Source organism: Protopterus annectens, chromosome 16.part0 (genome assembly GCF_019279795.1).
Source record: "Protopterus annectens isolate FY-2018-M chromosome 16.part0, PAN1.0, whole genome shotgun sequence".
Taxonomy (NCBI): Eukaryota; Metazoa; Chordata; order Ceratodontiformes; family Protopteridae; genus Protopterus; species Protopterus annectens.
Genome location: NC_056750.1, coordinates 515,652,522 through 515,675,280, shown reverse-complemented (window position 1 = coordinate 515,675,280; position 22,759 = coordinate 515,652,522). Strand labels below are relative to the sequence as shown.

At 39.1% G+C, this 22,759-nt stretch overlaps 1 protein-coding gene across 1 annotated transcript in view; it reads right to left on the bottom strand.

Annotated features, from left to right (window-relative positions):
• GLE1 (GLE1 RNA export mediator) overlaps positions 1–22,759 on the bottom strand; it is a 1,828,321-nt gene that overhangs the window by 610,424 nt on the left and 1,195,138 nt on the right. The window contains exon 10 of the mRNA XM_044058440.1: positions 14,158–14,300. Within this exon, the coding sequence (XP_043914375.1) occupies positions 14,158–14,300 (143 nt within the window). The remainder of the gene's footprint in view (positions 1–14,157; positions 14,301–22,759) is intronic.

The following is a 22,759-nucleotide window of genomic DNA, read 5'->3' as shown; positions in this document are numbered from 1 at the left end:
GTTTAGAATTCGGCTAATACAATTATTCCACACACAAAAAAAAAAAAGCCATTTGAATGCCAATGCGGAAGCAGCAGTGTGTCCGGAGTGGAGAAATTGCTCGTAGGCAAGCAAAAATTACAAAATTCCAATAAAATCACAATAATTACGTTTAAAAAATGACTCCGCTCTCCCTACTCTTCCCAATTTTTAATACCAAAGTAAACATTTCAAATAATGCTTTTGAAGTTCTACAAGCAAATACATCTGTAAGGTTAAAAAAGCAGCAGTGTTCTGGCCCCAAAAACACAGCTTTGGTAGCGAACATCTGACTCATTGCCTGTGACTAACTTCAGGAACAGGTTTAAGTACTGTGGGAGACAGAGATAATGCAACTTTTTGTCTGACCTCTCTAGCGTCTCCCAGTGGTGGCCAGAACATTGCATATGCTCTTTAACTACTCATGGAGATTGGATGGGAAGCATACCTCTTAACACCTTAAAGCAAAAAATATGGACAAAGTCAAATATCGGGGGGGGGGGGGGGGGCAGGACTAAAAAAATAGGGACAAATTTTAAATATTGCCCTCGTAAACTTAGAAAATTGATAGAACAGGTTTTGCATTAGTGTGAATTTTCTGAAGGATATGAAGTCTGAAATTCAAATGTCCGTCATTATTTTCTGACTTCAATGTTCAATGACTTGCCAATGATTTGACAGAAAACCACAATTTTATGAAAAACAGACCAATAATATGAGGCATAAATCTGGACAATCTGCGAAAAACTTGTAGAGTTGAGAGATATTACAGTAAGGTAAAAAAAAAAAAAAAAAAAAAAAAAGCACTCCATGGATGGACATATGCACATCACTGAAGCAGCTGCATGCTATAGCAAACCACAGGAAGAAAAAAATAAAAGGATCGCTGGGTGTTTCATTCAAATTATATAGCAAGCAGACTATGTAGGGAGAGAAAGAAAATCAAGAGAAAGGGTTTGGGTGCGCCATCTCGCACTTCATGTATTCAGTTTACTCTGTCAGAGAACATCCAGCTTTAATAATGAATTTTCCTTACTGTCACCTTAGCATATTACTCAATATGTCCAAAATATTAAATTTAAAACTGTAACTTCTCATTTTGTAACAAATTGCAAAGGAATTTGTTTTAGCATGTTATATTTCATTTATGTTTACCTATTACTGTTCTGAAGTGTCAAATGCTCTTCCCAATATACAACACACAGGCTGTACAGTGTGCCATATATACTAAAAACTGTGCATCCCAATTAAAATACGACAGTATCTCTGGTTACTGGATGAATCAGTACCTGGTTTTGCTATATACTTTTACTATTCCACTGGTTACAAGGGGCTGTATTTTTAACACTAATGCTATCAGGAATACATCTTCTTTTTTAATTACATCTTTTATTCTATATGGCTTCATGTACATGAATTTAGGTTGGTTTTTCACTATGATAATATTGTCATTAGTAATTATATTCTACTGTTGTCCATGAATCCTGTTGAACCTTGAAGTGTCAGTATTTAGATACCACAATGTAACAGAACCATTAATAAACTAACTCACTAACTCATGACAATATCTAAAAATCTATTCTTATCAATCAAATTTTTTTAGCAATTCAATTTAAATAGTTAACACTGCTGCTGTCCAGAAACTCTCTAGATTAAATTGTCACCTTCCAATTCTGATTCGTGCATTTGTGAAACTGGTTACTTATGGATTGCTGTTTTTTTAACCTACATAATGTGTGCCTCAGTGTGGTGAATTAAAGAGGGGAAAGAATTATATAAAGCAATCTCTTGGCATTTCTGACATTAGCAAAAGATGTAAGATCCTGCAAGAAAGGCCGTCAGTTAAGTGAATTAGTGTTGTCTCTTTTACACTCTATCACTATCTTCCTTCACAGAGCATAGCCTGCATCACTACATCTGACAATACAGCAGGAGCTCTGCCACAAGGATCTATTCCTATACTTTTACAGTGAATTTTGTCATTAGATAATAGCCTGTGGTCATTACATCTGACCTACATACTGCAGGAGCTCTGCCACAAGACCCTACTCCTACATGCTTACAGAGAATTTTTGCCATTTCATAACAGCCTGAGTCAATTACATCTGACCTCGATACTGCAGGAGCTCTGCCACAAGGCCCTACTTCTAAAAGTTTACAGAGAAGTTCGTTATTGCATAATGTAAGCACATTTGTCACAAAGAACCTTGCTGTATATTAACTTTAATCAGTCAAATATATGCCTGCTCTGTGACTGAAAGTCTCTGTGAAATAATATGTGCACTCTAAGGACATCTTACTATCTTGGCTACTGCCCCCTTTTTCTTGACTTGCACTTGCCAGTTATTTAGCCTTAGAAAACAGCAGAAAATCTGTTTTACTTCGTATCTCTTTGTTAATTGCTTTGTACTTGCTATAAACTGATTGCTCTTAGTTATAATTTGACCCGAGGGTGGAAAGCCCCATACATTATAGCAACACAAATTCCCAACTTGGCTGGATCCTAGTATCCTAACCCTAGTAAATCCACCACCAGAGGTACAATTGTCAGACTCTCTCAGTGATAATCTCCCAAAATCTATATGGCCAGACATCTCTCACATCCAGTTATATATATCTAAAAACATGCAACCTTTCCAAGTTTAACCCAGAAATCTTCATAACTACACTATCATCTATTAACTGGAACTTCCTAAAAATCATCCCCTTTGAAGTTGTAAATGCATTCAGTACAACTTTTCTAAATATCCTAAATAGCCTTGGTACCTCCTAGAAGGAGCAGACTGAAAAACAATGTAATTTGCAAATAATGCAATTTGGCTATCCAAAACTAGCAGAATGCTAATGCAGGATAGAGAAAAAGCATGGAAAAAATGGCAAAAACATAACACACCTCAACATCTTGAAAACTTTAGAATACTTTGTGTGTGTCTTTTGGCTTTTCCCGGTTAGGGGTCGCCACAGCTGAACTCCGGTCCGCTAATGATTGTCAGTAAATTTTACGTGCTGACTTGCGGGCCTAACCCACAACCTTCAAGCGAAGGCAGCCCATTCACGCATGTCGCCACACAGAAGACACTCTAACTGAGAATCGAACAGGCAACATCTAACTGTGAGGCGACAATGCTACCGCAGCACCACCACCGCATTTGTACTAAAAAGCAAATAAATGAAGACACAAAATTATACTGTAACTTTCAGAATACTGAACACAACCCTAAAAAATGTTGGACATGCATTAAAGAAATCTTACAACCCAGCCAAACCCCTCTCCTGATAACTCACCACTTGAAATTGCAATGCAGTTCAACTCTTACTTTATAGATAGTACTGCATCTCTAACAAAGGATTCCTGAACATCTAGCCCCAACCCTGCCCAACAGCTACACATCACCACATCCACTTTCAGTTTCATACCTGTGTCCACATCCTATATAAAACTACTCTAACTTTAACCATGTTCTTTTTCAGCTGATGACCTTTCAAGAGAGTACCTAAAGATAGTAGCCAATAGCATTGCTTATCCTGTCTCAATCCTTCTCAATAGGTCAATCCAGGAATTCCATATTCCCTTTCTCTGGAAAAAGTCACACATTATCCCTCTGCACAAAGGAGGAAATTCAAAAGACATTCATAACTTCAGACCTATAAGCAATCTTAGCTCCCCACGCCAAAATAAATGTATTCAAAAACAATTGCTGGACTATCTCCTGCAGGAAGAACTCCTATCCTCTATACAACACGGCTCCTGTCCTTCCCATAGTACTAGCACTGCCCTTCTAACTAATACAGATACTATCAATAAAGCTAGACATAATGGCAAACTAGTCTCTTCCTTATTTCTAGATTCATCTAAAAACTTCAACGCAGTTTATCATATCAAACTTCTACTTCAAATGTCCTCATTAGGTCTCTGTCAGCCTACCCTTCTGTGATTCAAAAGCTATCTGTCTAACAGGTATCAGTCAGTAAAATGGCACTCCATACGTTTTCCTCACCTCCAAGTCACCACCGGTGTGTCACAAGGCTCTATCCTTGGTCCCTTCCTCCTCAGCATTTTCTCCAACACCCTCTACATCCACACAATAGGCCACTCTAATACAATATGCAGATTCCACTCTCATTTGCACATCTGACAATGGTACACCGCCAAAAAAATACTCAGGAAACTTTAACAGCCATTGACACCTGACTTTGTAACTCGCAACTCCTGCTCAATGCAAAAAAGACCAAAGCACTACTTTTATCCCAAAATTCATCTTTCATGAAAAAAACAATTTAAAGTCCTCTCTATTGACAATGAAACCACTGAAGTCACCTCTCACAGCAAATTATTAGGGGTGATAGTGGATAAGCTTACACTTAACCTGCATACACAAAATTGCATGAGAAAAACTAAAACTAGGGATGCTTTACACAGCCAAAAACTTCCTCACCAATGCACCTAAGACTACACTTGCCACTACTTATCTCCTTCCCACACTTCTTTATGGAACTCCCATCCTTACTAACCTCCAGGCTTCACAAAAATTAAAACGTGAACATTGCTATAACAAATTTGCTAAATTTGCAGCAAATACCCCTTTCAGAATCCACCACTGTATAGCAGTAAAAAGCCTAAATTGGTTAGAACTGCCTCATCAGCTAATACATTCACAGCTTCTTACCACCTACAAATTATCTAGCAGCCATCTGCCTGAACAGCACTAAACATTTTAAACAACTCTGTTCCCAGTCGGTTACTGCGATCCACTGACTAAAAACTCCCTCCTCTGTCTACAAACCTATCAGATCTGCTGGGCACTGTCTGTACTCAAACAAGGCTGTTAAGGCCTGGAACTAAATTGGTTGAATACCCTCCCTCCCATCTTTTAAAACCACTCTGAAATGGCTACTATCTAAAATCTGGCTTTGTTATTGCTCAAAACCAGGATAAAGTATATCACTAAATGTGAACAAGTACCTTTTCATCACTTAAACCTCCTTAAGCTCCCTTCTTCACTTCTATCACATTCTCTTCTCCGAATCTCTAAATATACCATATGTTTGTTTTTCCCTCATTTTATATTGCAATTCTTGTTTGTATTAGACTAACATACTTTCATTTCTCTACAAACTAAAATTTCTATAAATATTAACTGATTGTCATATAACTTGTATCGATTCTTAACCAATGTTTTTATATTATCACTAATTTGTTATAATTATTTAAACTGCAGATCTTTTTGTTTTATTTTTGAAGATTGTAAAATTATTGTTCTTCAAAGGTTTTGTAATAATTTGGAGTTTTTCTCCCCAGGCCTCTGCTGAAAATGGCTTCTACCCAGGTGGACTTTCTCGGTCAGCAAATGTCAATAAAAATGTAGAACAGAGCAAAACAACACCCTGGCTAATTAGTTGTAGGTGGTAGAGGTTATGAATGCAGAAAACTGAAACTGCAATACATAGAAAACAGAGAGGCTAGCATCTTATACAAATTCCAGATGGCTCACCATAAAAAGACCAGGAAGAGAAGCAAGTTAAGCAAATGCATGTCCAAAACAGAAAGACAGAAACAAGAAGTGAAAATGGAGACTACTGAAAAACAAGCACAAGTCCCAGATGATGTAGTACTAACACAAGACAGTTAACAAATTCAACTAGTTTCAATGTACAGTAAATGTTGCTAACTCTCAATATGACTGCTACTAACTTCTCAAGTAATGAATGTAGCATGCACAAAGTCCAGGGAATGCTACATGTTCATACCAAAACATGCCATAATGTAACGTGCCGGCTATTTAAGTGTGCATGGCTCCTGAATCTGTCAATTTATAGTTAAGAGCGTGACACCAGCAAAAACATTTCAAGAAATCAAAAAACAAATACAGGTTTGACATTAAACAAGCAATACAAAAAAAAAATTATGTACTCACCATAAAGTTCCATCTCTGTTGCCCATTTTCATTCCTCCTCAACTGATGGGGTCAGATCCCAGATCATCGTATCCTAGAACTCTTGAGCACCTGCTTTACCCATAATGTCCCGCCACCTAATGTACCCGAGATTGAGTTTGCTGCACCTAGATATAAAAGGGCAAACAATAGAAATACTAGAGGCAGAACAGAAAAGGGAAGCTGGAGCTCAAACAAGGGAACAGAGGTTCCTATACAACTCTTTGATCTCTCCATAAGCCAAAAAAGGAGGGGGCAGGTGGGCAGGGGTGTTGAAGAATGAAAATGGGCAACACATGGAATGTTATGGCGAGTGCACAACTTTTTAATAAGATGATGTCACTTTCATTAAATTACTCAATTGATGGGACAGAGTTCCCCAGCTACTTTAACCCTGAGAGGCCCCTAAGGTAGGATATCCTGGAGTCTACTGAGTCAAATGCCACTCTGTTCCTAGAAATCAAATGCAATTTGCAATGAGAGTGGGGGGTTTAGCACAAGTTGCAGCTGCACAAATACAGAATCAGAGGCAGCAGTATCAGTCCGTACCCTCAGAGGAACAGGGGAGGATGAAATGGACAGAAAAATGGCCAGAAGAATATGAGGAACCAAAGATGACAGAGTGTGAAATAATGGAAATTAACACTATTTCCTACCCATATAAAGTTGTTTTTAATTCTGTGTGGGATTTTAAGATGTATACTTATAGCAGTATTTCTTTTTCATGTGCTCATGCAGATTTTTTTAGTAGAGGTAACAATTTTGTACCTAACAAGTATAGTGATGCTGTTCGACTTGTATGCGATTTAAAATTATATTTTCCTAATTTAAATGTGAAGTACAAGTATAGAAAACAACTGCGCAGTGATGGTGAACCTGCCCTGAGAATAACCTAGTGTATACAACCTGGAACTGCATGACTTAAGTGTTTGAAGGTGCCTGTGAGGTTGACTTCAGACATTTTTGAAGTACAACAACAATATTAGTAATTTAACAACTGAAGAAAGCAATATTTTGCAGGAATTGTGTACCAAACATGATACAAGAAACATGCAGCCTGACAAGGGGGGTAGGATAGTAGTTATGCAATGGGATGATTATGTACAGAGAATGCTTTAAGTTTTATATAGTGAGACCTACAGTTAAGCTTCTTTAAATGAAGTAAATGTAGCTTACAGGAAAATTGACTATGATTTGCAGGATATGTTGACACAAGATCAAATAACAGTCACTGAATATAATTATTTGACCGATGAATTTCCTAAGCTCCCAGTGATTTTTGGTATACCGAAGCTCCGTAAGGATCTTAATAATCCCCCCTATGCTCAGTTGTTGATTCTGGTTGGTCTAAAACTAGCTGTATAGCAAAATTCCTTTATAACAAGTAAAAAATTTGTTTTAAAGATTCCTTACATTTGTAAAGATTCATGGCACTTTTTGTCAATGTGTAACAGCTTAAAACCTATATATGATGAAATTTTCATTACTATAGATGTGAAAGATTTGTTCAGTTGCATACCCCATCAAACTGGTATGGAATGGTTTGGCAAATTTTTACATGAAGTGATGGAACTTAACTAAGATGTTATTAACACCTAATGCCAGCTAATGGATATAGTGTTAAGATAAAACTTCACTCAGTTTGAAGGGCACTACTTCCATCAGAACCAGGGAATGGCCATGAGCTCTGTCTGTGGCCACTGTATGCCAATATCATTATGGCCTGGTGGGATAGATGTTTTCTTTCTACTAGCAGATTTCATAGTTATATCTCTATGTATGCCTGTTTTTTGGAAGATTTGTTCATCTGCTGGAAGGGACCCCCAGAGGAAATAAGTTCATTTGTAGAATATATCAACCAGATGACTGACTTTTCACTTACACAGTGGGCACAAACTGTACAGTGTATTTGGATGTTGAATTATCCAAGACGGAAGGTGGGGGAATTAAATCTAAAATATATAGAAATCCCACATTTTCTGTTATTTACACTACACTAGTAGTCATTCCCTTCATATTAAACGTGGAATCATTAAGGGGCAACTTGTAAGAGCAGTCTGAATGGTTTCTGAATGTAATGATTTTTTGAGTGAATCGGGGCAGATGTATTGGATAGGGAGTATCCCTTAACTTTGATTTGTAGTATAAGGGATGAAGTTATAAGAAAGTGAAATACTGGATTTTATGTACCTTTAATACAAGCGTCAAGTTTAACATCACCCCCCCATTCAACCTGGGACACAAGTAAAATCATCACGAGTTTATGACCATTAGTAGTCTAGCAATATATGAATCTAGTCATGACAAGAAAATGAGTTAAACTTTTACTAATGATACTTCGTTCTGTCCTTTTGTTACTACATTCTGTGAAGACCGTTATATGGTAACTGATATTTTAAACAGAAATTGGAGTATTATAAGAGGGGACTTTGATATGCTGGACACCTTTGGACCAACCCCTAAGGTAGTATATTGAAGGGGTAGTAATATAAAAAATATTTTGGAAAGGAAATGTACTGATACCAGGACATTGACCTGTCAGATGGCACCATGTGGTATGTGTCATCAATGCCAACATATCTTTATTAGGTCCAGCATTAAAATAGTGGACAAGACCATACAAATAAAGGGCAAATATAGCTGCTATTCTCAGGCAGTGGTTTATATTGCCCTATGCACACAATATAATGGATATTACGTGGGCAAAACACAACGTAAATGGTCACAAAGAATTTATAAGCATTTTTATGAAACAGCACAACACAAGGAAACCAATGCCTTGTATAGACACAAAGGTATTTCCCCAACACACTTTTAAATTTGCGGTGTTACAGCAGATAGAAAGTGAAGCTCGTGAGGGACCATGGAAGCTATATTTAGAAGAGAAAGAGGTATAGTGGCAGATTTATCTGAATGCTAGTTGTCCACCAGGATTAAATGCCATGATGTCCGTTTCTAGTTTGCTTAAATTAAAAGCCTATGAGAGATAGAATTTCATTCTTTATCACTAGAAACGTGGTGTATGTATAAATTCAAATGGTAGATGGATGTAATGCAACATTAACAGTGCTGTGAATGTCTCTGAGGAACTTGTATTTTTAAACTTGTAGGTTCCTGAATTTTTAAATTAATTATGTGGGGGTGTTTACTTGATGTCATTGGCTGCTGGTAATTATGACACTGGTATAAATGGTTGGGCATGTTTGCAAAACGGTGTCTGAAGTTGTTCGGTGATTTTTAAACCTGATGAAAGTGCTTGCTAATAAACGGTATTTTACTGGATTTTGCACCTGTGGTTCTCATCCTTTGAGACTAATTTTTTGCTCTTCTGGTTGGTGAAATTTTGTTTTTCCTCTTTGTAGCTGCACAAATGTCATATGAAGACGCTCTGGACAAATGGCTGAAGAAACTGCCATAGATCTTGTGGCATGGGCCTTAGGTAGTTTTGGTAAGGATAAATCCAATTTACCACAGACAAAAGTTATACAATCAGTCAACCATTTGGAAAATTTAAGTTTATATACTGGACTGCCTAATGTGGTAGTAGAAAAGGAAACAAAACTCAACATATTTCCTAAAGTCTTTGGTTCTATGAAGGTAGAAATGAAGTCTGTGCACACCTAACAGATATAACATGCCCTCTATTTTGTTTGAAAATTTTGAAAGGAAAACTGGGAGATTAATGACCTGGTTAATATTCGACTCAGAAGCTACCTTAAGTTAAAAGGGCAGATTATTTTGCAATGACACCCTGTCTTCATCAAAGATTAGATAAAGAGGCTTGGAGTCTGCAGTTCAGATACTCTTCTAGCAGACATAACAGCAACCAGAAAAATGGTTTTCCAAGACAAAAAAATTTAGGTCAGCTTTGGCTGAAGGTTCAAAGGGAGACTGTTAAATCCTAAAGCATTATTCTTAAATACCAAGAGGAGTAGGATCTTTTAATGGAGGTCTAAGCAAAAAAGCTCCCTTGAGAAAAGCTTTGAGTAATTCAGAAGAGACTAGTGTACAGTTATTTTCGCCCTTATGGAAATTAAAAATGGCAGCAAAGTAAATATCCACTACCCCGTGTTTTAACTGTAGTTCTTATAGATTTATAAATATAGGCAAGTACTTTATTTATTGTATATCTCAAAAGATTTTTTTTTCTTTACTACTTTTGCTACATGCAACACAGAAAATGTAATTTAATTAGCAAACGGTGTTAAATGCCCATGCTTCTATATAGGAATTTCTTTACACCTATCTGAAATCCGTAGGAAGACTGATACAAATGCTTTATTTAAACATATACCTCTGTGAAGATATGTGAAGGCTGTCAGCCTAGCTAGATAGAATTTTGTAGACATTCTGTCATTTGTAAACATTAATATAAGCCACAGGCTTGTTCTCTTAAAAAAAATTGTGTTGGATGATGAACTTCAAAAATGTAACATTGCACTCTGCTGGAGGAAAGCTGCTAAGTCAAGCTTTATATAAATGTTTGATCTCAAATTCGGAGCCGAGATGTCTGGATGAAGGAATTATTGCTATTGTTTTGAGATGAGTTAATTGCGAGAATTTGCATGTATAATGTCTTTTATTGCTGCAGCTTCCTCACCAGGTGCACGATCAAAAGGGCTGCTAAACTCTTGAGTTTCTGTTAGCCTGGGAACCAGAGAAAAAAATTATGTAATCTGAAATGAGTCAGTAGTACTGTGCTATCAATTTAAGGACAGAGAGACTCAGGGCTTTTTGCATTTGTCTTCAGAACATCAAACCATCATTAGCACTGCTTTGCTCTGTATGCAAGTTTATTTTTAGAACTGTGTTTGCTCTTAGATATAGCTAGGAAATAGGAAGTTTAGACTGGTAGTTTTCCTGTATTGATGCCAGAACTATTCTACTGTATTATTTTAAGCATTTTTCTGTGATCTCTGAACTCTTGACTAGCACTGTGTAGTAAGAAGTACTGTCTTGTGTTTTTATCTATTATTATTAAATATTTTTAAACCTTTCAACTGTGGCTGTTTTATGTAGAGATAACTTAAGCTCTAGAGTACACTGCATGTACATAGTGATACTGTCCAAGCCACTTCAAATAGGCCTTGCTGTTCGTCACACTTACCAGGTGGATAATATCACACAGAAACAATTGGACACCCTTTGATAAGGACCTTATTAGTAGCTGATATTAGTGGGTGGTGGCAGTGATTTCTACCTTATAGCCTGGCAGAGAAGGGGGCATAGCTGGAGAACCTGTGCCAGCCTTCCCTAGGAGGGTCTGTGTGTTTGTACATAACTCATATCTCAAAGTGTGTGTGTGTCAGCTACTTGAGCAGGGACACGAAGCACTGGTTGGACAGAGAGGGTGCTGGAGGTTTTTGCTTGACCACTAGGCTGAGATCTGTACCCTACACCTGTGCCAGTGGGGAGTCTTATTGGGGATCTGGAGAGAAAGGGAGAAACCAGTCCCAGAATGACTGTGATCTCTGTGTGCTCTTAAGGGAAATTGTACTTTACTGTGCATGTGTACTTGTTATCCTTCCCAAGGCGGACACCCCTCACTGGTGTCAGTGGTGAGGACTGAGGCTTCTTGATTGCTCGGCCAGTGCATGGGCGTCACATCATCAATTAGGTGAAGGTCATACTTTTAAGTATAGGGTCTTGCAAGTATTTTGCCCTGACAATAGAGGTGGGGATGCAAATTAATAAAACCGAGCTGGCTGAGTATAGGTGGATTGCTTATTTTAGGCCTGATGTACCACCAGGCCTTAATAAAATGAAAAGCCTTAAGCTTGTACTAAAACAAAAATACCGTCACATATAACAGTAGTAAAAATATTAGTATAACACATCTTAGATCTATGCTATTTATTTTTATATCTGTAGCTTTCTCTTAAACTATTTAACTATATAGTATTTTTATATAGTGGTTTATGGATATATGTTATAAAGTTATTTACTAAAATAGTTTTTTATTTTCATATAATGATTAGTAATTCGTTTAACGCACATTTATTTAAAGTATGTTTGTTGATGCTGAACAGCACTTTAAATCTTTATTATTTAATTGTGATATCATCTGATTTGATAGGCTGTCTGGGTAATATAAGGTATATCCAAGTTGTATGTGAAACAACTTACTTTTTTGCATTGAGAAAGTCTACTCGACTTGAAAGCCTTGTGTTTTATTTTTTTGTTTTGTATTTAAAGTGTGATTAAGTGATGTTTCAGATCCTTGTTTTTTTTCTGTTTTTGCTTCTGCTTTTTCCTGTTGGATCCATCTGGCTGCTAATGCAAGTCTTTTTTGCTTTGGATCCATGTCAAAAACACATAATTAAGGTATTATGCAGGTTTTCAAAGCATAAAACACTTAGCAGCCACTGCCAGAAAGGCGTCACATTTACACTAGTCTTTCATGCCTCTCAGCTTACATTTTCAGTGAATGCCCAGATAATTGTTTATTTGTGGCTTGTTCCTCATAAAACCTGTAGTTTTCAGACAAAACAGTAAGGACTGATGGCACTAAATGACATACATTAGAACTTCAGAATATGTATCCTTCAGAAAAATAAATGTTAAAAGAAATCTTGTTATTCTAGCAAGTTTGCTTTTAGAGGAACTTGCGGACATATTATAGGTACGGACAACAGGCAGAAACAATTTTTTTGTTCTACTGCTGCCATTTGCTGATTAGTACAAGCAGATTTTGCTGCTGCTCTCTAGACCTGACCTTAACAACATAAGCAGGGAGGGCTTAACACTTAAGGTCGGGTCGTGCACCACTCTGACGCTTAAATGGTTTGTCTTTTTCTGAAAATCGAAGTGCAAATCAGCATGTTTCATGCACTACAAGTTAATACAGTCCAGATGTTTATCATATGTATAAACCAGTACTCTTTCATTTGAAAAGAGAAATTCCACTATCACAATACATTTGCTCTATAAAGTGACTGCCACTAAATATGGCTCTAAATAGATGCAAATATGAGCACTGAGATAGGATGTCTAGAGAACACATCTGCGCTTATAACACAATCATTAATAATGGACTGGCTTATCTTTGACCTATTACTATGTGACAGAAAGAGAATGGAAATTGTAGTCAGGCAGCACAAAGGACTAAAGTTATGTTGACAATCTGTTTTCTGTAGGACAGGGTTAGATTCTTTTAGCCTATACCTGAAACTACACAACTCTGAGCAAGTCACTAACAGACATTGCTTTGTGGCAAAGGGAAAATTGGACTAGGTTTTCTCAATGGTCTCCTGGACTGCAAGTCTAACAATTACCTATGAACCTTAAATGCGCAACATGTCCCTAACATCTCCAGATTAATTCTGGAGTTAGTTTTAATTCAAGACATTTGTTTTTACATTAACTGATGCAATGAATTTCTAACATTAAAATCTTCTAAGGGTTGAAAAATATTTCCCGTTTAAGTTTAAGTAATTAATTTATTACAAAATGCAGAAGAGTCAGTTATCAAACACCTGATATTCGCTAAGAGTCATCAGGTGCAGAGGTAACTTAGGCACCCAAGGTTAAGAATTATTCCAATTATTTTTGCTAAAAAATACCCAACTCTTAAGTGAAACTATTCTACACCACGTGATAATACAAATGTGAACAATCTGTTGAAAATGCACTACAATCTTGAACCCCTAACTAATCAATTGCAATCTAAACCTAATCATCTACTATTCTGGCTACAATGTCTAAAGAGCAATTGCTTGTTTTATCATATAGCAGCTTTTCAGTTAACTTCTGAATAACACAACTGGGAAGATTATTTTTATTTCAAACCAGTAAGTTTGTGCTCCTTCCCCAGACTTGACTGTATTCCCAATAAAGGTGTTTCCTAACTTTATTTTTAGCTTTTGGAACATCATTGTATTTTCCAATCCTCTAAAGATGTGTAAATTATATGTATATCCATCCACCCACAACCCCTTCTTCCTATTTTTGCACATGGGGTCAGTGTGTCATTTCAACAGTGACAATCATGTACAGCCATGGTTTACATTAACAGTTAATATTGACAATGTTTAAAACGATCATTTGTGCTATTCTTCCTTCACAAACGTATCCTTCCACTTTCAAGTCTTCAAAAATTCCTTAAGTACTTACAACAAAAATAACATGCTTGCCGCTGCTAAGGACCTGGGTAAAGTTCAGATAACATAAGCACAACAAAAAGAAAGCTAAAGGAAAAGCTTCTCACCACAAACACTTCAGCGACTTTGTAAAATACAAAATCCAATCCATGTGGATGTTGAGTTGCTGATACGCTTTTGTCTCTGCACTGTACTTTCCTCCCAGAGAGCAGGTCATCCATCTTCTGAAAAACTCCACGTAGTTTTGAACCTGCCAATACAAACAAGATGGCAACAATTAGCACAGATATGTTAACAGGGCGAAGACGGGACACATCAGAATTTTAGTACTAGTACATTGCAGTTATTAATTCAATTTACCTTAGAATGAAACTTTCTGTATTTAGTTTGAGCATCATGTCCAGTTTTAGAACAACAAATTCACATCTAGATTACTGGGCTTGGATTATGAGTTTCCTGGCAAAGGCTGAATGTTCTTAATTTATGAGAATATGCTGGCCAAGCTTAATACGAATTAAAATATTTATATTAGAAGCAGTGCTACTGAGTTAAATCGGCAAGATGCTTGCTAAATAACAGTAATCAATGCACTAGTGAAGTTTACACTGCATGTCTACATACTTAAAACTCCTTTCCTTCCTTTTTGAGAACTGAAGGAATGTACTCATATATTTAAACCTGCTACTCCTCCAACCACATCAGAAACAGTTGTATTGGTTCTGCCAAAAAGTATCACACAATCTGCTGGACATGACCTGTTTGCCATTAGCCACAGCATGCTCAGCTGCAGCTGCATAGGTGGTTACAAGGCTAATAGCCCTAGGGCATTTACAAGCCTAGCCACGTAATATCAGTGTTCCCTAACTGACCTTTGTTAGATGGTTCCCTAATTAACCATTGTTAGATGGCCTGATTGTTTGCACAGTGAATCTATGATCAGCGTCTGCTGCCCCTGTCCATGAGGGACATAGGCGTTACCCAGGAGATGAATTTATTGTCTCCCATCCAGTTGTCCAGGTTGCATTTAAACAGGGTCATTGATTAATTGGAAGTTAATTCCAGAGTAGCAGCTGTCTCTCTAGCATGTTTTGTTTAAGTCACAGATTAGGCTGAGATCTCTGGAGTGAGTGACTTGTCCCATTTGATTTGCAGATGTGCAACATTTCCATTAGGTCAAAGTCAGAGACTGCTCTGTAGGCCAGGCACAGGTCGCCTCTTAGCAGTCTGTAGGAGTAAGAGTACAGCAACAGGGCTTTCAAACTTTTCATGAAGGTCATGTTTTGGAGTCCCTGAATTCTCTTTGTCAGGAACCTCTGTGGTCTCTCCAGCTGTTAAAGGTGTCTGGTGACGTATATGCAAAAGGAAGCACTGTAATCTATTAGTGGTCTGATGAGGGTGAAGTATAGAGGAGTTATAACATCCTTGGCCTTGAATGCGATGCCCTTACTTAAGAGATGTGCAACGTAAAAGGCTTTCTTTAACACTGTGGAAACATGGTGATCAAAGTGTAGACTGCTATTAACTTGTATTCCCAAGTCACACACCACTGGGGTTGACTTTACAGAGCTGCTGCCTATACTGTAATTTGCAGGGGTTACATCTTTGCCAAAGGGGACAACAATGGACTTTTTGCCTTTAGTTTTAGACCGTGGCTTTGGCACCAATCATTTGTCTGTGTTAACCTCTCCTGTAATATGCTAATATCTTTAGGGGACTCAATGATTGCTCTCAGTTTCCAGGCATCTGTGAACTTGGTAAGCCACAGGCCATCTACTTTTACCTGGACTTCCGAGAAATAGATTCCAAACAGTAGGCGACCCAGCACAGAACCTTGTGACACCCCACTGGTAACTATTCTACAGGTGTTGGTCGGTGGAGGTAGAATCCCCAACTCTGACAGTATGGATTCTGTTGGTGAGCCAGTTGGCCAACCATCTAGTGACATATGGGTTAATCTCTAGTTGGGAGAGTTTCTCGATGATACCAGAGTGGGGGGACTATGTCAAAAGCCATGGCTAAGTAAAGATAGGCGGCCTACTCTCCCTTCGTCTAGGGCTTTGGTGACAATCTCTAAGAAGTCAATCAGGTTTAGTAAGCATGACCATCCCTTAATGAAGGCAAACTGGGTCAGGCATTTGAAGGTTGTCTATGTCTTTGTTGATACGGTCCATGGTGATTCTTTCCATGGTCTTGCAGATAAGGCTGGTTAGGCTTATGGGTCTATAGTTCCCAGGGTTGGTCAATGGATCCCCTTTGTGCAAAAGGATTACAGTTGCTGTTCCCCACTCTGCTGAACAAAGTCAGTGCTCAGGCTATGGTGCCAAGTGGATCCACTAGATCATGTTTTAGGTTGTTTGGTAAGTAGCCTGGGATGTTATCTGCTCCCATAGAGGCTGCATTTTTGGCCTTGGAGAACGTGGATATGACCTACTCTTTGGAGATATTGGAGAGAGGACAGGTGTAAGGTATGCTTTGGGGTGTGGCTGGTGGGGACAGGAGGGTGAAGTTTGTGCCAAATCTGTCTAACAGTTTGGCAATTTCCTCAGGGTCAGTGTGAGTAGTACTGTCCACTATGAGTTTGGCACATAGCTGAGTAGCCTCATAACAAGCTTTAGAGGACTTTACCACGTATCTAATTTGCTTGTTCAAGCTGTGGAAAGTATTCTTCTGCTGACAAAGTTCCCTCTTGTTCTTAGATATCAGTTTCTTCCTTTTGTTATATAATCTATTTATAAAAGAGATCAACCAGGGTGGGTAGTTTTTACAGGAGGACTTGGTTTTGATTCTTTTAGGTACAGCAGCATCAATACAATTGTTTAAGTGGTTATAAAGGGTGTTTGTGTACTCCTCTGCATAGGAGTCATTATTGGCTGTGTCAGCAGGTTTGTAACTTTTCAAACCATCGCTTAATAGGCTATACTTTGTTTTGGAGAAGTCTCATTTTATTTCTCCTGTGAAGTGTCAGGTCTGATCGTTACTTCAAATGGACAGAGTTATGGTCTGACCTTACTACAGAGGGCAGAACACTGGGGGTAGTGCAGTGACTCCCCATATTGTTAAGTACAAAGTCCAGAACATTTTAGTCCTTTGTGGGGGTGTAGACTAACTGTTGCAGAGCATTTGTATTAAAGTCCAGGAATCTCACAGCGATCAAGATTGTGCTCGTGCACATCTCCCATGTGATAGGATAGTTGAAATGTCCCATGACCAAGGTGTTTGGCTGTACAACAAGTGACTCAAGCAAGTCCAGGTAGGCGGTGTGCTTCTTGTAGTTCATGTATATAAAATAGATGCCTCCTTTACAATTTGCCTATTTTACCAAAAGGAACAGATATGGTGAATTTCACACTGGCAAAATTCAGCACTCCTGTGGGATAAGACAGACAACAAAGTACACACCTCTTACTCTGTGGGGGTGAGACTGGCATTCAGAAAAAGGTGCCAGAAGCAACATCACCACACTTGCTCTAAATGAATTAAGCAACAAAGCTAAATATGTATAATATGTATCAGTCATGTAAGTAATTTAACTGTTTACAACTTGTCAGATGGGCTAAGAACAAATCTTTTCCATTATGAATCAAGCCAACAGAAAATACACCACATGTACCAACACAGCTGATAAATCATACTTACAAGATTTATGATAAATTTAAAGCATAAAAGATACTCAGTATAGCATGATTGTAAACTGCTACATAGTAATGTCCTAAGTGGGGAAAATGTCATAGGTATGTACTAGGCTAAAGGCCCTGGAGCCTTTACAAGCCTAGCTTATAGATGTGCCTTGGTATCGTGCCACGCGATGTTAATTCCCAGTGCCGCTATCAAGTACAGCCACTAGAGTGATCCCAGGGGTGAACTTTCTATTACCCATCCACTCATCAAGATTTCTCTTGAAGAGGGACAGCGAGGTGCTCTGCTTGACAGGTGTGGGAAGTCTATTCCAGAGCATGGGCAATCTCTGGGTGAGGAACCTGTCCCCCCAGCAAGTTCTGTTGATTGTGGTAATCAGGTTGAAGTATCTGGAGCGTGTGGTGCAGAGGGATTGGGATTTCTTTAAATGTAGCATTTCTAACAGAGTTGGTCAGACATGGGCTTTGTAAGTCAAGCAGAGATCGCCTCTAAGTAGGCAATATGAGACACAGAATAGCTGGAGCCTTTTGAGTCTGTCCATGTAGGACATGTGTTTAATGCTTAGGATCCTCTTCATGAGGTACTTCTGTGGCCTCTCCAGCTGTTGCTGGTGTCTAGTGAGGTACATGCCAAAAGGGGCACTATACTCCATGATTGGTCTAATGAGGGAAGAGTAGAGAGAGAGAAAGAGACAGTGACCTCTTTCTTCCTAGATGAGATGTGCCACATACGACTTTCTGACCACAGTGGCAATGTGGTGGTCGAAGGAGAGGTTGCTGTCAACCTGCATCCCCAGATCTCTTAAACCTCAGTGTTCAGGGGGCTCCCATTGATGTGATAATTAGGGGGAACGGAGTTTTTACCAAAGGGGATGACTACACATTTTTTGGCGTTAAGCTTAAGGACATGGTTTCGACACCAGTCATTGGTCTCAGTGAGGTCTTTCTGTAGGATGTCTAGATCATTTAGGGAATTAATAATGGCTCCCAGCTTGCAGTTATCTGCGAACATGGGGAGCCAGAGTCCCTTTGTGTTGGCCTGGACTTCTGAGAAGTAGATGCCGAACAGGAGAGGACACAGGACTGATCCCTGTGGGACTCCACTCCTGACTGGTTGGCTGTCTGACTTTGAGTCTGCTACTTTCACACTGTGTGTTCCATCTCAGAGGCCAGTTTGCAACCCACCTAGTGATATAGGGGTTGATGCCTAGTTTGGTGAGTTTATCAATAATTCCCGAGTGAGGAATGGTATCAAAGGCCTTGGCCAGATTGAGGCAGGCTGTATGCACTGCATTACCTTCATCCACAGCCCTCATGACTGACTCAAAGAAGTCAATCAAGTTGAGCAGGCATGATCTCCCTTTCACAAAGCCACATTGCGTGGGGTCAAATTTGGAGATTTCCAGTATCTTTGTTAATCAGGTCCATGATAATGCGCTCCATAGCTTTACATATCAGACTCATCAGGCTAACGGAGTGATAATTCCCAGGGTCTGTAGTCGCTCCCCCTTTATGGAGAGGGATGACTGTAGCAGTGCGCCGTTCAGTAGGGACAAAGCCTAAGGTGAGGCTGTCACTGAACAGGGCGGCACACAATGTGGTGCCAGATCACTTTGTAGTTCATGTGGAACACAGATAAGGATATTATCGGGTCCCATGGAAGCTGTATTCTTGGCCTTGGACAATACAGCTTTAACCTGTGCTGAAGTAATGCTGGGTGCCTGGCATTCTTCTGGTATTGTGATTGGTCCTTTGGGGGGGGAGGGGTAAAGCTGGCATTGAATCTGTCGGCCAGTATGGTGGTAATATCTGTTGGCTCAATATAGGAGGTGCCATTGTGCAGTAACTCGGAGCAAATCTGGGTACTGCCGTGGACATTCTTGATATCACTATAGAAGGCTTTGTGATTGTTTTTAGTGTCTGCTGCAATTCTGCCTTCATATCTGGCTTTGAAGGATTTGATGAGGGATCTCAACTTTTTGTTGAGGCTAATAAGGGAGTTTTTCCAGTCTTGGGACTTCACCTTTTCCTGCAACAGTTTCCTCCTTCTGTTGTAGAGTTTATTAATGGCAGGGGACAACCATAGGTAGGTACTACGCTGGGCATTTATAAGCCTAGCCAGAGCATGTTGGTTTTCGCCCACCCCATTGATTAACTGATTATCTGTCAAGCAGAGCCAATGAAGTGATCCCAGGGGTGTATTTTACCAGATTGGCTTCCTTTTTTTTGGAGAAGAGCGTCTTGATTCTGTTGGGAATGGCTAGTTCCATGCATTTATGCACATGTTTGTACAGTGCACTGGTGTATGATTCGGCAGTCATGCAGCTATTTTCCATTGGCATGGGTGCCGTGAAGTTAGCCACCTCTGTTTTTAGGAGCCCAAAGTCAGCTTTGCATAAAGTCCGTTTTAAAAAGTGCAAAGGAGGCTGTCCCTAAAGACAGGTAGATCAACTGCCTCTGGGACCATAAGCAGGAGGTGCTCTACACTAAGAAGCCAATACAGAACACAGAGCTCATTTCAGTAGTTTGGGTTTTGCATCACCTAAGATTAGGGGCACCATCACAAATTAAAGGGCCCTTCACTAATTTCAGGTAAGAATGCATGAGAAGGGCAAAAGTGAAGTTTCATTTAAAGCCACAGATAACACAAATGAGAAATCTAGCTCCTTCTGAAAATGGAACTCACCCTGCTTGTTTAACAGCCCTGCAGTGACGGTCTTTTTGGGCAAATGTGAGACATAGTAGTAGATTCAAGTGAGAAATGCTTGTAAAGATTTAGCATTGCCCACTGAGGCTATGCACTCTAAAGGAAACATATTCAAGCAGAAGACTTAGCAATTCAATGTCCACCTTTTCTATTCTTTGGTGGAGTAACAATTTAAAAGATATACTTACTTGCTGACATTGACAAAAGGGGCATCACACTATTGCATCTTAAATGTAAGGGCACGGTAGAGCCACTCTTGTTAAATAATGCTGTGCTCTCTGACACAATCTTTGAGCAGACCCCATTTATGGTCCAACAGGAAAGGAAGCTACAAGCCCTGCCAGCTTTGAAAAGAATCATATTGGTTTTGTCATCAATGATCAACAGATTTGCATGCCAGAACCATGGAAGAAGGAAGAAAAGTCCTTTTGATGGTTAAATTGAATGGTGCTACTTGAATTTGACGCTCTCTGTACAGGATCATCTACATATAGAAGAGTGCTTAAGTCAGAAAGGACAGTGTAAATATTATTAATAAACATATTGTTGTCTAGTAGTACAGCTGTAGGTGAAGCCAGCAAAGGAAGGTGGGAGTGAAAAACTGGTGCGAGGCTTACATGCCCTGAAACAAAGGAGGCAGCCAGTCCCTCTGCATGACTGACATCTAGTGGAGGTGGATGTCATAGCATCCAGCAGTAAAGACCAAGACGTTTCTACCAAGCTGTGCAGCTGCACAAAGTGGCTGTAAGATGACTTAAGAATGAAACCATGTACAAGGTAATACGGCATCACTGTATGATCCCACACATTTCAGACAGCCATATAGGAAGCAGATAAGATCAATTAAACCTGGATATCTGTCTGGATTATGACCTTCTCATCTGACCGACCCATGCTGGCTATGAATAAATGGACTGGTCAAGTAACAGGATGACTGACATACAGCAAGGAAGAAAAAGTAGCAAAAGTAGAAAAATTAAGAACAAAACACAATTCCTTCTCAGACACAGAATACTACAATATTACTTTAAATCATTTCACCAATCCTGTCCCTTCATTTTCAGAGTGATAATTAGTAAACCATTTATGAGGAGAGTGGAGTCTGTCAGTGTTTGAAGTAAGAAAATCATTTACTGGTTGACAAACATGGTGGCATCTTTGAACATGACATTCGCAAATGATGTAGGGGACATGACCTCTAAAGAACCAACCAAAAAGCAGTTAATGGGATACAGTCAGCCTTGCAACCATGACAAGAAGAGAAGTAGGACACTGTACATAATACAAAGCAAATGGGATACATAGTGGAGAACAATGGCCTTGTAATGTGGTTTAAGTAACTTCCAGAGACTAAACAAATAAGGATCACGCAGAAAAAACAAAAAGCCAACTAGCAACAGAAAGACCTCAGATAAAACAGAGTATTCACTATAATACCTTAAACCGCCTTTGAAGGAGGCCCATAGGATATATGCAAACAGCCACTTAATGACATTCAAGTGGTGTATATGCCTGGTGATTTTATACTTTTTAGTCTTTAATGATAAATTCAGACCCTTAAAGCTAAACCCCAAATAGCTGTACACAACATGTTTAGCCCTTTTTACAAGCTCAACAATACAGCAAAAGTGGCTTATGGAGGGCCATCATATAAGTAACCATGGGGGTGTTTAGCAATGAAAGCATGTTTCATTTTAATGACTACCCTTTCACTGGTGCTGACATGAGTACCTGTGTCACTAAAAAGGCCATCTATGTCCACCCACATCTACCATCCTAATTCCTTATGTGCCAAAATGGGTTACAGTTAATGGCTTGGGTTGGGCATATCTTCCCAACAAAGACTCCTTGCATCATGAAGGGCCACTGTTCCCAAAAAGAGACTCTGTCATTAGAGCAGTAGCGTTGAGACAAGTGGCAACCACTATCCATCACTGCCCAGGATGGGCAGGCACATATTCCTTGCCTGTGACATCATGCACCTGAGTCACTAGTCAAACAGAGGTTGCCTTGTCTGTAAGTCAAGGCTTTGTCCTTCACTGGAACATACTTTTGAAGTTCTTTTAACAAAGTGTAAGGGAGAGTTTCAGGTTCAGGGCCTCTCAGAAACAGGGAGCACACCGGCCTTGAGGTCAAACTAGAAAAACAGAAGATCTCCGATTATCATGGATATTCAGGACTGCAACAATTGTTAATCAAGATGCTAGCAACTTTGTTTTTCTTTTCTTTTTTTTTTTTTTGGTAGAGGTGGGGAGGGAAGACAGTGACCTCATTAATGCTGTTGTGTCTTTCGGCTTTTCCAGGTTAGGGGTCGCCACAGCGGAACGTCGGTCTGCTAATGATTGGCAGTTGATTTTTACGTACCGA